The sequence below is a fragment of the Ochotona curzoniae genome, unplaced genomic scaffold, assembly GCF_017591425.1.
Source record: "Ochotona curzoniae isolate NIBS_2020 unplaced genomic scaffold, NIBS_Ocur_1.0 contig_2692, whole genome shotgun sequence".
Taxonomy (NCBI): domain Eukaryota; kingdom Metazoa; phylum Chordata; class Mammalia; order Lagomorpha; family Ochotonidae; genus Ochotona; species Ochotona curzoniae.
Window position 1 is genome coordinate 6,933,821 of NW_024465556.1, and position 15,279 is coordinate 6,949,099.

A 15,279-nucleotide genomic window follows, 5' to 3' on the forward strand; every position below is an offset into this window, starting at 1 on the left:
GTGATACAAGCAGATTCCAAGTGTTATTTTTATGAATCTTTAGTTTCTGTTAAACACAAGGACACACAGTCAAATAGCATAAAATATATTTTATTTGAAAGGGATAGTTGTATACCACAAAGCCAGCCCCAAAACACATTTTTTTTATGCCAGAAAACTTGGGAAAACACCATGACTGCAGAAATTCTTGCAACTACTTACCATATTATAGAATTCCAGCTCTCTCGGGCCCCTGGGAGGAGGCTGTAACTGTTTCAAAACTGTGCCGTCTGGATGCTGTAGTATACCTGCGGAACAAAAATCAGAAAATGTTAACAATGCTTTCAGAATAGAACATCTTGTTTCACAAGATAGGTTTGTTCCTGAGGTGACAGATAAACCACTTTTTAAACATAATGTTTAATTTTCCCTAATAAATTTGGCCTTTAAACCAACATGTTTCAGTATTTCTTACTGGCAAAGCACCAAAACACAAGAGTTAAATAGCTGGGCCTGGTGTGGTAGCCTAGTGGCAAAAGTGCTTGCCTTGCACGCACCGAGATCCCATTTGGGCACTGGTTTGTATCCTGGCTGCTTCATTTTCCTTCCAGCTCCCTGTACATGGCCTGGGAAAGCAGTCAAGGACGGCCCAAGGCCTTGGGACCCTGCACCAGCGTGGGAGACACAAAGAAGGCTCCTGGCTACGGACTGGCTTAGCTCTGGCCATTGTGGCCACTTGGGGGAGTAAGCCAGCAGATAGAAAATCTTTCTGTCTCTCCTTCTCTGTAGATCTTACTTTCCAATTAAAAAAAAAATTTTAAGAGTTAACTAGTTTAGTTTTATTGTCTCCAACCTCTACTCCCATGTCTCCTCAGCCTGTTTAATGAAAGGAACACAGGTGTAAATATTAAGAGAAATTCCTCATTAACAGATTGTGACACGATGGAGTATGAAGAAGTAAGCCAAGCACTGATGGTATAGTGGAGAGCCTAGTGCCTTCGAAGAAGCAAGCCAAACATAATACCTAAAACCAACTCTGCTTTTACAAACAAACCAAAAAATTGTATTAACAGTGGCCACAAACGAATTTCCTATATGATAAAAAAAATTTGGTCTCATGTGATAGCACGTACTTAAACGTTTTGATCCAGATGCACTCCACGCAGCTGTGCACGTACTGCACAGGTACGGCCAACAGGAGCAGTGAGGGCTGGGCACAGGCACCAAACTAGAGCAGGTACAGCAGTGTGATGACGGCCCACCCCTTAGGAAGCTTTTCCTAAAGTTAGCACGTGTATTAACACAGGCCCTATCACTGCATCATGAAAAATCACTCCCAAATTTAAATTTTAAAATACTAGAATTTCATAAACAAAAAAGTGAGAAAATCAGAATCAACCATCTAAAATCATTAGAACAATAAACATCTTAAAATATGCAAGAAAGACATACACACACGTTGACTATTGCATTATTCATAATAGCTTAGAGAAGAGAGTAATCTAAACGTCTGTGGACTGAAAGAAAAGTATGTGTATATATATATATATTCACACAATGCAATATTTTCCAGCCCTTAAAAAGAAAGGCATCTGGCCACAGCGCAATTGCCTAGTAGCAAAAGTACGAGCGCTTTGTGTCCCAGCTGCTCCACTTCCCCTCCAGCTCCCTGCTTGTGGCCTGCGAAAGCAGTGGAGGACGGCCCAAACTTTGGGATCCTGCACCTGCATGGAAGACCAGGAGGCTCCTGGCTCCTGCCTTTGGATCAGCTCAGCTTGGGCCATTGCAGCCACTTGGAAAGTGAACCAGCAGATGGAAGATCTTTCTGTCTCTTCTTCTCTCTGGAAATCTGACTTTCCAATAAATAAACATTTAAATAAGGAAATGAGAAAGTTCTAAAGATTTGTTGTACAAGTAATCAAGAATACAGGATTTAGCCAAGAAGGAGGCACAGGAACAGAGTAAGAGACTCTGAAACAGTCCACTTGTCAGAGCTTGTTTTTCAGAGAATGTTCCAGGAAAGCTTTATCTTGCAACATTGTTCTGGGGGGGGAGGGAAAAGGAAAGGGGGAGGGCAGATGACCAGTCAACCAAAACAAGCTCCAGGAATCCTGAGTCTGAGGATTTTAAGCATACAATGTATGAACATGTAACCAATCTGCTGGAGCAGGAAGAGCACTTCCACTCCCTCTTTCCACATGCTGGTTCCCCAACCTTGCTATCATCTGCTTCTCAGGAAGGCAGCTTCAGTAAGGAACCACGGTCCCTCTGCCTTCTCTACTTGTTCCAAGTAAATAAGGCTTTCTTCTGGGTAATTCCTACTACCCAATCAGACAGTTCTCCTGTGTGCACTAACAAAGTACAGTGGCACTGTTAACACTACCGTACACTTAGGCATGGTAAATTCTTACATATTTACCACAAGAAAAATTAACAGATTCTATAGGATTAAAACTATAGAATGTGTTAATGTTCCTATGTGCTCAAGGAATATCCTAGGCAATTTTTATTTTCTTTTTTGTAACTGTACAGAAATTTCTAACCATACATTGCTTTTATTATTAAAAATATTATTTAAACAAATAAGTATTCACACACACCAAGAACTGCATATTGTATTTAATCTCAATTATAAAAATATTGCAATGAAAAGGACTGAAGAATTTTTTAATGAGATTAAGTATCTGACATAATAGTTCAAATATACTGTAAGAAACGAAAATTATAAATACACAGAGCCAAAAGAAGACCCAAACATCATGTAAAAATCTCAGGCACTTTAAATATTTAAAGACACTGGGGTGACCAGAATCCCATATCCCATGTAGAATGCTGATTTGAATTCCTGCTGCTCTGCTTCCAATCTGACTTCCTGCTCACGCACCCTGGGAAGCAGATGATGGCTCAAGCACCTGACCTCCTGTCACCCATGTAGGACACTGGATGGAGTTCTGAGCTCCCGTTTTCTGCCTGATCCAACTCTGACTCTTGCAGCCATCTGGGCAAGAACTGGCAAACATAACCTATCCATTCTTTTCTTTTTCTTTCACATTAGACCTTTTAAGTAGGTAAAAATAAACAACAAGCTACTAATTATTTTTAACGAATTATAGAAGAAATAAAGATATGACTAAAAAATAATAAAGAATAATGTGGGTTAAAAATAGAATGGGCAACTTTTTACCTGGCTCTGCCTCATCCTTTTCCACCTTGCCCCTTCCCCTGCCTGGCAGCCCCCATCGCCACTATGACAGGAGATGTTTGCCCTCCCATTCTTTACTCCCATTTCCTACCCTGCTGAAATAAAGGACCTCCTAATATCTCAAAAAATAATAAAAAGATTTAAAAAGTAAATGGAGAAAAGGTATCTTGCAAGCATTCCTCAGAGAAAGTTGATACAGTATAAACCAGAACATAACTCCAGGCACATTAGAGAACAAGAAAAGCAATTATATCATACACAAAGAAAGGCATTTCATAACAACAAGGTCAGTTCACTAAGACACAAAATTCTGAATCCATGGGTAGATAGTAACAGAGGTTCAAACGAAATAAAGCTAGGGCCAGGCGGGATGGCGCAGTGGTTAAGGTCCTCGCCTTGCACGCCCGGATCCCATATGGGCGCCGGGTCTATCCCGGCAGCCCCACTTCCCTTCCAGCTCCCTGCCTGTGGCCCGGGAAAGCAGTCGAGGACAGCCCAAAGCTTTGGGACCCTGCACCCGCGTGGCTTTGGATCTGCGTAACATCGGCCATTGCGCTCACTCATCGGACGGAAGATTGTCCTCTCTGTATATCCGCCTTTCCAATAAAAAAAATAAATAAAATCTTTAAAAGAAAGAAATAAAGCTAAAAAGGACAGAACCAAAAAGGATACAGATATCTACAAAGGAAAACCCCACAATTACTTTCTCAGTAACATAACACCAAGATACACACTTGCTACAGCTTAAAAAAAAAAAAAAAATCGAGCCAACAGGACCAAACAACTTCACCACAAAGAGAATGGTGCATCCAATTGCAAGAATATTCTTGTCATGTATAAATGGAAGACGTACCATGGTTGACTATATACCAGATCATTAAAATAAATAAAAAAGAAGCCTAACACCTGAAAAGATTAGGGTTATATAATCTGCCATAACGGAACTACTTAGGGGGGAGGAATACCAAAAAAGCAGAAAGTAAACAGCATGCTTCTCATTATCCATGAATCAAAATTCACAAGGAAAATCAGGAAAAAATTTTAACTAATTTATAAAGAAAAGATGAGTGGACTACTGCTGAAATTAGTACTTAGATTGAAATGGACAGTTCTTAGAAAAGAACTGCTTTCTGGTGCAGCTGCTAAGACAAACACTTCAGCCACCCGCATACCTTACCAGAGTGCCTTGCTGAGGCAGCAGCTCAGCTTCTAATGCCAGCTTCCTACCAATGGCAAGAAGCAGGTGACAGGTGAGCAGCTGCATCCCTGTCTGCCATGAGAAGTGCATTCTGTGCATCTCAGGTAATTTCATAAAAAGAAAAAGGAGGTTTCCCTAACAACCCTAGGGAAAGACAAATGGCAATGTAAAATTAATAAAAAATGGACAACAAAGAAAAATCAATGAAAGTAAAATGTGCTTTAAAACTTGTAAACCTGTACCTAGATATATGTAAAAAATAATTATGAATAAATGAAAAATACAAATCCTACAAAGACTAAAATGACAACAGAATTATAACCTTCACACTTGTAATTTCAATAAATTCTTTTAGACATAAATCATTAAAGCTAACATAAGAAATAAATTTGAGTTGTTTGTCTACTAAAGGCACTGCCTTCATAATTTAAGAGTGTTCCAACTCGGCACACAGTAGCCTAGTGGCTAAAGCCCTCACCTTGCACACATCAGGATACCAAATGGGCACCGGCTACTGTCCTAGCAGCCCCTCTTCCCACCCAAATCCCTGCTTGTGGCCTGAGAAAGCAGCCAAGGATGGCCCAGGGCCTTAGGACTCCAAACCCACGTGGGAGACCAGGAAGAAGCTCCTGGCTTCAGCTCCAGCCGTTGTGGCCACTTGGGGAGTGTATCACCGGATGGAAGATCATCCTCTCTGTCTCTTCTCCTTTATATATATCTGACTTTCTAATTAAAATAAATAAATCTTAAAAAAAAAAAAAACAAGAATGTCCCAAGACAAGTGCAGGCTCAACTGGCTTTACTAGGGAATGTTATCAAACATCTACAGAAAAAAACTATTACTCTTACCACATTTGTCAGAAAATAGGAAAGTTATCACTCCTATTTTATAAATCCATTTTTTTAAAAAACTTCAACAAAGACTTTTTTAAAAAGTGATCATAGCCTCAAATGAACAGTCATAAAAATCTCTAACAAACATTAGAAAATTTATTCCAGCAATACATGTAAGTATAGGATAATTAATCATGTGGCGTTAGCATTCCAGGAATATAAGATAGTATGTAAATACGCATTTCAAAGTGAATAAATACAGTGATGATTTCAAGAGCATTCTCAAGAAGGGAGATGCATAGAGGTCTGAAGGAGGCAGGGAGAAACCCTGTGAGGTTGAATTTCAATAACAATTATGAGGATGTGTGGCCTAGTGGCTAAAGTCCTCACCTTGAATGCCCTGGATTCCCATATGGGCACCTGTTCTAATCCTGGCAACCCCGCTTTCCATCCAGCTCCCTGCTTGTGGCCTGGGAAAGCAGTCAAGCACGGCCCAATGCTTTGGAACCCTGCACCCGCGTGGGAGACCCAGAAGAAGGTCCTGGTTCCCAGCTTTGGATTGGCGCAGCAACAGCCGTTGCACTCACTTGGGGAGTGAATCATCGGACAGAAGATCGTCCTCTCTCTCTCCTCCTCTCTGTATATCTGCCTTTCCAGTAAAAATAAATAAATCTTCAAAAAAAAAAAAAGAATATGAAATTACACAGTTCTGTTCTCCATTCTCCTGCAGGACAAACAGCAACCACATTCAACAGTGAGCACACCTAGCATCCAGACCGTGTGTGCCAAATATCATTTAACCCTGAAAAAAAAATCAGGGTTTCCAAAGTTAAAAAAAAAAAAAAAAAGGAGTATCTTCACGATACACAGTGAAACATATATTACAAAGGAAAAACAAGAAATTTCCAAAAGACACAGAAGCCTGCCTGAGTAGACTGCCACAGATGAGAGGGGCATTCTGAGCATTAAAAGAACTAGAAGCAAGAATGACTATCATTCCTCCTCTGAGGTTTGCAAATCAGTCCATTCTAGAAGAGATGAATAAGGAGAGTTAAAGGATGAATATGAGAATCTGTTCCTTAATGTGGAATGGCAGTTAACAAATAACAAGAATGACAGATATTACTATTGTGTGACTATCACGATAGTCAAGTGACTGTCCAATATCAATGGATGTGTAAAAAACTGGGTATTGGGCCCAGCGTGGTGGCACAGTGGTTAAGGTCCTCGCCTTGCATGCCCAGGATCCCATATGGGCGCTGGTTCTATCCCGGCAGCCCCGCTTCCCTTCCAGCTCCCTGCCTGTGGCCCGGGAAAGCAGGCTTTGGGAGCCTGCACCCGCGTATTGGGTATTGGATGTGTATCCCGGCAGCCCCACTTCCCTTCCAGCTCCCTGCCTGTGGCCCGGGAAAGCAGCTTTGGAAGCCTGCACCCACGCGGGAGACCCGGAAGAGGCTCCTGGCTTTGGATCGGCATAGCATCAGCCATTGCACTCACTTGGGGAGTGAATCATCGGATGGAAGATCTTCCTCTCTGTCTCTCCTCCTCTCTGTATATCTGCTTTTCCAATTAAAAAAAAAAAAAAAAGAAAGAAACTGGGTATGAAGTTCCAGAAGGGAGAAGATACATTAACAGTCTCAAAATATTTCTCTAAAATTACCTAATTACAATGGAAAAGCCGTAACTTCAGAGTAGAAAAATCTGGTACATATCATTTAACCATGTGATCAAAGTTTTACCTGCAACAAGGCAACTGATTATCTTGTGCTTTAGGATAAGACACTTGGAGGACAGACATAACTCATGTAGTATTTCCCCCAAATGAATTCAATCAATACATATCATCAGACAAGCCACATTTAAAGGATATCCTGAAGTGCTATTCCTAAACTCTTCAACAATTTCTTGGATGGGAAAAGTAACAATGGAACAGGCAGCTGGAGGGACAAAACAACTATGGGCAATATGACATCTACATGGGACAATTTTTTTCTGCAAAAAAACTTTACTAAACAAAGGCAAAGGCCAAATATTATGTCCCAAATTTGATCATTTTATCATGGGAAGGGAAAAAATGGGGATATACACAATTATTCAGAGATTGTGATGTGTTCAGTTTCCTCTCAGTTTATAAAATTATAATCCATATCGTGGCAAAAAAATTTGCATCCCAGCTGCTCCACTTCTAATCCAGCTCCTTGCTTATGGCCTGGGAAAGCAGCAGAGGCTAGTTCCTGGCTTCAGATCCATCTAGCTCTGTCCACTGCAGCCATTTTGTAAGTGAACCAAGGGATGGAAGATCCCTGCCTCTCCTCTCTAACTGCCTTATTTTTTTTTTAAAGGCAGTGAAATTTATGCCTTTTTGTTTGTTTGTTTGTTTTTGGAAGGCAGTGAAATTTACTTAAGCTTAAAATACTTAAGGAAAGGCCCAGTGCCGTAGCCTAGCAGCTAAAGCCCTGGCATTGCAAGCGCCTGAGATCCCATATGGGTGCAGGTTCTAATCCCGGCAGCCCTACTTCCCATCCAGCTTGTGGCCTGGGAAAGCGATCGAGGATGGCCCAAAGCTTTGGTTCGCTGCACCAGTGTGGCAGACCCAGCTTCGGACTGGCTTAACTATGTCCATTATGGCCGCTTGGGAACTGAATTATCAGACCGAAGATCTTCCCCTGTCTTTCCTCTTCTATGTATATCTGCCTTTCCAATAAAAATAAATCTAAAAAAGAAAATGCTTACAGAAAATCTATAACTATGTGCAAGATCTCTACACTGAAAACAAAAAGGACTACATAGATGAAAAATAAAAACCAGTTCTCATCAAAGCAGTCTACAAATTCAAAGCAATGCCTAACAAAATTTCATCTCTTTTTTTTTTTTGCAAGAAGTGGCACACTGATTTGAATTCTATATAGAGATGCTAAGAGTCAGAAAGAAACAACACTGAGGCAGGAAGAGGGATGCTTACTCTGTTCTATACTCAGTATGCAGAAACTGGAATCAAGACAATGCAATATTATTGTCAGGACAAATAAATAAACCAATGAAAAACAGACAGAAGGCCAAAAGCAAGACCAGGAAGTTGACTGAATAAACTGTGATACATACACAGCAGATTGTACAACTGAGGTATAAGAATGAAGAACTATGAACTGAAAAACACCAATTTCTAGAACAGACTGCTTTAGAAAAAAATGGGGGGAGGGAGCTCATGCACACTTAACTCTTACCTAAGTGGCCTAAGATTTGTGAAAATTACCCACTAGACCCAGAAGAGCCCACAAAATCCTACCTATCAAGGGCTTCTAATCTTTAACACCATAAAACTGGTCAAACCATCCAAGACAGATTTGTCCAAAAGCTACCAAGTATCTGAAAGACTTCACTTTAAAAGAGTGCTGTGTGCCACTCCCACGTTACAACAGTGGAGTCAGCAGGCGTGCCCACGCCAGAGTGGACAGAAAGTCAGTGGCCCAAAAAGAGTGCTGAATTGATACTGCATGCGTTCCCAGTCATGTCAAAATGAAGGGATTAGATATGGATTCCCTAGTCACTGACATATCCAAGTGAACAAAGCACATGTGCTCACGTCAAGATTCAACCCAAGATGTGCTGATGTCCTTACAGAGTCATGGACGGATTTCACCCACATGAGCTCCATTATCACAGCAATGCTTAATGAAAGGGACAAAATGTCCCTAGGCCAGAAGAAGTTGCACAGAAGGAAAAGATATCCTTGATAAAACTAAATCTCATGTTATGGAAATAAGTTCGCCATAAGACAGTGCAAGTTAAAGTTGTGAAAAAAATGCGCTTACTACTGCAAGAGGAAACTCAGACTAATTTGGAAAACAGTGAGACTGGTTACCTAGAGGCAATTCAGAGCAATGCAGTGGGTGATGAAGAAACCAAACTTCTGATTTTTTTTTTTTAAAGCTTTGACTTTTGGAAGCCTCTTTTTGTAAGCATTCTCTGATTGTGTAAACATTCTAACATATAACCAACAAACAAAATCAGAGAACAAACTAAGTATAAACAAATCAATGAACCCAACTACATTTCAAATAAATAAGCACTACTGCAAATGAGAGAAAGGAACAAATAACAATTAAAATAAACATGAACCAAACAACTTCGAACAGTTTTCAATTGCATACTCTCAGTACATTGGCATCCCATCTTGAGTTCTTTATTTTAGGTTTGTATCTGCAGTAATATGAGTGTAGAAAACTGTAAATTATAGGATTAAGCAAAAGAATAAACATATGAGGAATTACATTTTCACTATGGAAGAACAAGAATATGACTATCAAGTATGAAGAGTAAGAATTCTGGGCCTAGCGTGATGGCTCAGTGACTAAAGCCTTGCCTTGCATCCACCGAGATCATATATGGGCACCACTTTATGTCCCAGCTGCTCCACATCCCATGTAGTTCCCTGCTCGTAGCCTGGGAAAGCAAAGAAGGATGGCCCAAAGCCTTGGGATTCTATGCCCATCTAGGAGTCCCAGAAGAAGCTCCTGACTTCTAGCTTCAGACTGGCTCAGCACTGAACGTTGCAGCTACTTGGGGACTGAACCAGCAGATGGAAAATATTTCTATCTCTCCTTTCTGTAAATCTGCCTTTCCAATTAAAATAAAATCTTTTTAAAAAAAATTTATATTAGAATAAAATTCATGGCCTGATATTTATGGTTTCTCAAATATACACACATAGCCTTTGTTATATTCATTGGAAAGGACTGGACACATGACGTTCCAGCAGCAACAACCACACTAGCATTTACTTCTTGGTTTCTAAATACCATTTCCAGGGCCTGCCTCTGTGGCTTAACAGGTAAAGCTGCCACTTACAGCAGTAACATCCCACATGGGCATCAGTTCCTGCTGTCAGCCCACTTCTAATCCAGCTCTCCGTTAATAGCCTGGGAAAATCACCAGAAGATGAGTGCTTTGGCCCTGGCACCCACATGGGAGACCCCAAAGAAGACCCTGACTCCATTGTAGCCTTTTGGAGACAACAGCAGATGGAGGATCTCTCTCCTCTCTCCTCCCTCCTCTCTGTAATTCTGTCTTTGAAATAAATAAATCAAAATAAAAATAAATAAATAATAAATAAAAGCATTTCCAAAGGTAAAGGAAATGACAGTTCCTGGAGAAATGGATGATTTTAGCGTTAGCAAAGGGATGAGCTAAGTTTAAAGTAACTTGTGGGATGGGTATTGTGGTTTAGAAGGTAAAGCCAATGCATAAGACATTGGTAACCCATGTGGGCATCAGTTCAAATTCTGGCTTTTCCACTTGGTCCAGTCCCCTGCTACTGTGCCTGAGAAAAGGAAAGTCATCTGTGTTTGGGCTTCTCAGCCATGTGGGAGATCTGGATGAAACTCCTGGCTTCAGCCTGTTCCAGTTTTCACCAGCTGACAATCAATGAATAGATCTCTCTCCCTGCCCATCTCTCTGTTTAACTCTGCCTTTCCCTGTCTCCCCTACTCTCTGTAAACCTGCCTTTCAAATAAATAAACAAAATTTTTAATAAAGCATACCAAGAATCATTCCAGTTGGTAAAGCATGAGCTAAATAATGTACTTTAAACACTAAGCAGTTTATGACAATGTAGAGATATAATAAATTGTTGAACTTTGAATGTTAACCATTTTATAAATAGGGAAGATTATCATTATTCAGGTGCTCTTATGAGAGCATTAAAAATACATGTAGGGCCCGGCGCGGTGGCGCAAGTGGTTAAGTCCTCGCCTTGCACGCCCGGGATCCCATATGGGCGCCGGTTCTAATCCCGGCAGCCCCGCTTCCCTTCCAGCTCCCTGCCTGTGGCCTGGGAAAGCGGTCGAGGACGGCCCAAGGCTTTGGGACCCTGCACCCGCGTGGGAGACCTGGAAGAGGCTCCTGGCTTCGGATCGGCATGGTATCGGCCCGTTGCGGCTCACTTGGGGAGTGAATCATCGGATGGAAGATCTTCCTCTCTGTCTCTCCTCTCTGTATATCCGCCTTTCCAATAAAAAATAATAAAAATAAATCTAAAAAAAAAAAAACAACATGTAGGACTGAATCATTATCTCAGAGTTCAAGTCAATAAATACACATTATATAGATAGCACGAACTGCTCAAGGCATTGTAATCAGGCAATACAGTCTGGTCAAAACAAGCATCTGAAATTGTAGAAGGTCTACTTTTAAAAAGAATGTAATAAATAAAATTTAGGACTAAAAATTTCTTCTCTCAATTCTATTTTTTAAATTTATTTTTATAGAGAGGAGAGACAGAGAGAAAGTTCTTCCATCTGCTGGTTCACTCTCCAAGAGGACAAAATGACCAGAGCTGAGCTGATTTGAAGCTAGGAGCCAGGAACCTCTTTACGAGACGGGTCTCCCACATGGGTGCAGGGTCCCAAGGCTTTGAGCCATCCTCTCCTGCTTTCCCGGGCCACAAGCAGGAAGCCAGATGGGAAGTGGAGCAACTGGTACATAAAGCAGCACCCATATGGGATCCTGGCACATGCAAGACGATGTTTTAGCCACTAGGCTATTGTGCTGAGCCCTATAATTTATTTCATTAGACAATTTGGATGACAAGTTAACTATTTCAGCCATTGTCTGTAAAGCAGTTTTAACTCACATTTAGGGTATATTTATAATCAGGTAACTATTGTAAATAATAAAATTCATTTGAGATGCAAAGAACAGAGAACAAACAAGCTGTCATCCTCACATTTCCAGAAGTGCCAATGAAGGTACAGGCCAGGTGGGGACCAAAGACAGAAGCCAGGAAGCACAATCCAGGTCTCCCACATGGGATGGCAGGAACCCAATCACTGGAGCAACTGCCACTCCCTCTCCAGGTCCATTAGCAGGAGGATGAAGTCAACAGGCTGAGCTGGGCATTAAACTACAGCCCTCAGACACCACACCAGGTCACACACCTACCTCAGCACTGGTTCTATTCTTAAGCAACAATAGTCATCACAGAGATTAGTTTATGCTGGGATTTTTCTTTTTAATCTAATCCCTTTGTACATAAATCAATCTCTAATAACTCTTACGCAAAGAATTACTTTTTTCAAGCCTGTTGAATATTACTGGGAAAATTCAATTTATTCATTTTAATGTTTATATTCATTTGAAATGTACAGGAACAGAAAGACTTCCATTTCTCTTCCACCAGTTTACTTTTTTTTTTGTTTTTAGGTTTTTTTGTTTTGAGAGAGTGAACCCAGTCCCCCACTACCGCAAATTATGCAGTTGAGTTTCACAAATCGCAGGGGCCAGCACAGCTCAGGTGCAATGGATGAGCCTCGCCCTGGGAAAACCACCTGCATGATCATGGTATCCCCCCGCCAGGTAAGCATCACCGGTTTCCTTTCAAATGCCTGCTAAGGGCCAGGGATAGCTAAGAATGCAATCCCAACCAGGCAGCAGGAACCTCATCACGTAAGCCTTTCCCTACTGACTTCTATGGTGAGCATTAGCAACATCAGGACTCCATTCCAGGCCCTCTGACATGGGATAGCAGGATCCCACCTGGCATCTTAACCTTGATGCACCTGCCCCCCCCGCCCCCACTTAATATAAATCACCAAGCACCCTTCGACGGGACTGAGAACTTGAGAACTGTGAAGAGCAATGAGAGTTAAGAACTCAACAAACGTATTACAGAGGTTATGTGAAAGATCAGCTCTCAAGCTCCCATTCCCAGACATGACACACAGGAGGAAACATCTATGCTAAGCACCCGGAGAAACTTGTTTCCTTGACTCTGTATTAAAAGAACTGTCAGCCTTCATGTGTCCAATATTTTCTGAGTGCAAAATAAGTCCCAATCTCTGTGCAAGGCTAGCAGGATCAATAGCTTGGGTCTCTTCCTCAAACAATTCACAATATAGTAGGCACAAAAACACAGGTGGCAAATGATAGCGTAACTCATTAACAATAACAAAAACAAATGCAGGCAGGTAAAATGTGAAATACTGCTCTTTGAGAAGTAACATAATTCCAACTAGTACCCATTCATTTTCAAAAGGCCTGGTGGAAATCATTTCTGTAAGCTTAGCACACACACAAAAAATCCTATTCCAAAGGACAATCTCATGGTTTCAATACTCTAACACACGGCACCTATGTGACTTAAGCTTGTCCCCAACCAGGCCAAGCCTTAGCTACCTCATCTCAAAAGGTCAGTTTTATCTTATCACTTAAACCTGAATCATCACTTTTTCTTTTTTAAGCCTGAATCAGCCTACCAGCATAAACTAAATGTTCTCTCTGCTAGCTGTTCCGGGTCAAAGATCGCCGAAGTCATACACTTATCTATGGGATTTCCACAAGTCATCAATAGGGAACTAATGAGCTAGAAAAATTATTGTTCAACCGACAGTTTCTGTGCTGTACTTTAAAAGTTAGACACTTGAAAACCAGACTGCAGAAGCTGTGAGGCATTCTTACAGAGATGAACAAGAATAACAAAAATTTCAGCTGTGAGCCTTTCTAGTACAACTCCAGGGTGCATTTTCTACCGGGAATCGAGTTTTCCCACTATCAGAACCACGCCTCCTAGGGAAATCAAGGAGACACCAAGAAAAACCTCCTTGATATGCCAGAAGAGATAAGCTAAGTCAAGCTCCCCACCACCAATAAATAAATAAATGGATAAAGGGGCAGAGCTGTTGAAGCTGTTTTTTTTTTTCCTTCCCCTCCAGCTATGCAGCTGCACCCACAAGAGAAATAGCAGATTAGCATCATCTGCATTTCATTCCTTTTCTTTTGCAATAGTTCCTCGCCTATGATAAACAGACCCAGTGCTCAGGGGAGAATTTCCTTTCCCGTCCAGTTAAAACGAAGTTCCTTATTTTCACTAACCTCGGCTTCTCCAGTCGACACCCACCCTCCCCGGGGAGACCAGGCCGCCTCTCCTCGCCACCCCTCCACAAGCCTGACGCCCCACACGCTGGAAATCGCCCCACTTTCTGAAGCCCTCTGGGCGGGTGACCAGGCTCTGGGGAGGGCGGAAGGGCCAGGGCGCGGCGTGCAGAGCAGGGGGAGCCCTTCAGCCCGGCCAGGGAGCGCCCTGCAGCTCCGCCGGGCAGGGGGCGTGCGGGGGTGGAAAGGGAGCGCCACCCCCACTTACCCACTTTGTCCTTCCCGTACATGTGCCCGGCCACCTGATGCGAGAGGGGCACGCAGCCGTTGAGGAAGCGGAGCCTCCCGCCCGCCGGCGGCTGCGGGGTGCCTTCGGGGGCGGCCTCGCTGGCCGGTGGGGTCCGCATTTCTGGGGCGCCGGGCGCCTCGAGCCGAAGGGGGGATGGCGGTTCCGTTGCCATAACGGAGCGTACAAGCAGCAGCAACAGCCAGAGCAGGGGGGAAAAAAAAATAGGGCGGAGGGAGGGGGCGCCGGAGAACCGGGGGTCGCTCAGGCTCGGCCGCCCGGAGGCCCGGGGGTTCCCGCGGCTGGTGCCCGCTGAGGCCCGGGGAGAGGGTCCATGACGCCGCGGAGGCGCCCGGCGCGCCCCTGCCCAACTCCCGGCAGAGCGCGGTCCCGGCTCCCGCGCCTCAGCCGCCGCGGCCAGCAGCCCCGGCGCTGCCCTGCACACGGAACCGAGCAGCGCAGCGGCGGCAGCGGCGCCCCGCGCTCCCTGGGGCCCTGACGGCGGCGGCCCCACCTCCCGCGCCCCCGCCCCCTCCCGCCGTCCTCCAGTCCCCTCGGCTGCCGCGCGCGCGTCAGCACCGCCTGCTCGGCCGCCGCCAGCTTCCGACTGCGCGACCCGCGGCCGCCGCCGCTACTGAGCATGCCCAGAGGCCGCCCGACGGGACCCCCGCGGCAGGCCGGCACCGGGTGACCAGGGGCCGGGGCCCAGGAGGTCCTGCTCCCGAGGGGCCGGGGCCCGTGCCCAGGAGGTCCTCCCCCCGGAGGGGCCGAGTCCGTGCCCAGGAGGTCCTGCCCCGGAGGGTGCCCGGAGGTCCTCCCGAGGGCCGGGTCCGGCCCAGGAGGTCCTGCTCCCAAGGCTGGGCCGGGTCCATGCCAGGCCCGTGCCCAGGAGGTCCTCCCCCCGGAGGGGCC

At 43.9% G+C, this 15,279-nt stretch overlaps 1 protein-coding gene and 1 pseudogene across 2 annotated transcripts in view; both read right to left on the reverse strand.

Annotated features, from left to right (window-relative positions):
- The window catches only part of IPMK (inositol polyphosphate multikinase), a 50,548-nt gene extending 35,684 nt beyond the window's left edge, over positions 1-14,864 (reverse strand). Inside the window, exons 1-2 of one of the 2 annotated variants that reach the window (XM_040975796.1) lie at positions 14,350-14,864; positions 202-287 (exon numbers count right to left, since the gene is read on the reverse strand). In XM_040975796.1, the coding sequence (XP_040831730.1) occupies positions 202-287; positions 14,350-14,542 (279 nt within the window). In that variant the 5' untranslated portion in view covers positions 14,543-14,864. The remainder of the gene's footprint in view (positions 1-201; positions 288-14,349) is intronic. The other variant, XM_040975797.1, reaches the window with a different exon arrangement.
- LOC121153525 lies at positions 12,424-12,574 on the reverse strand (annotated as a pseudogene).
- Positions 14,865-15,279: the final 415 nt, after the last annotated feature.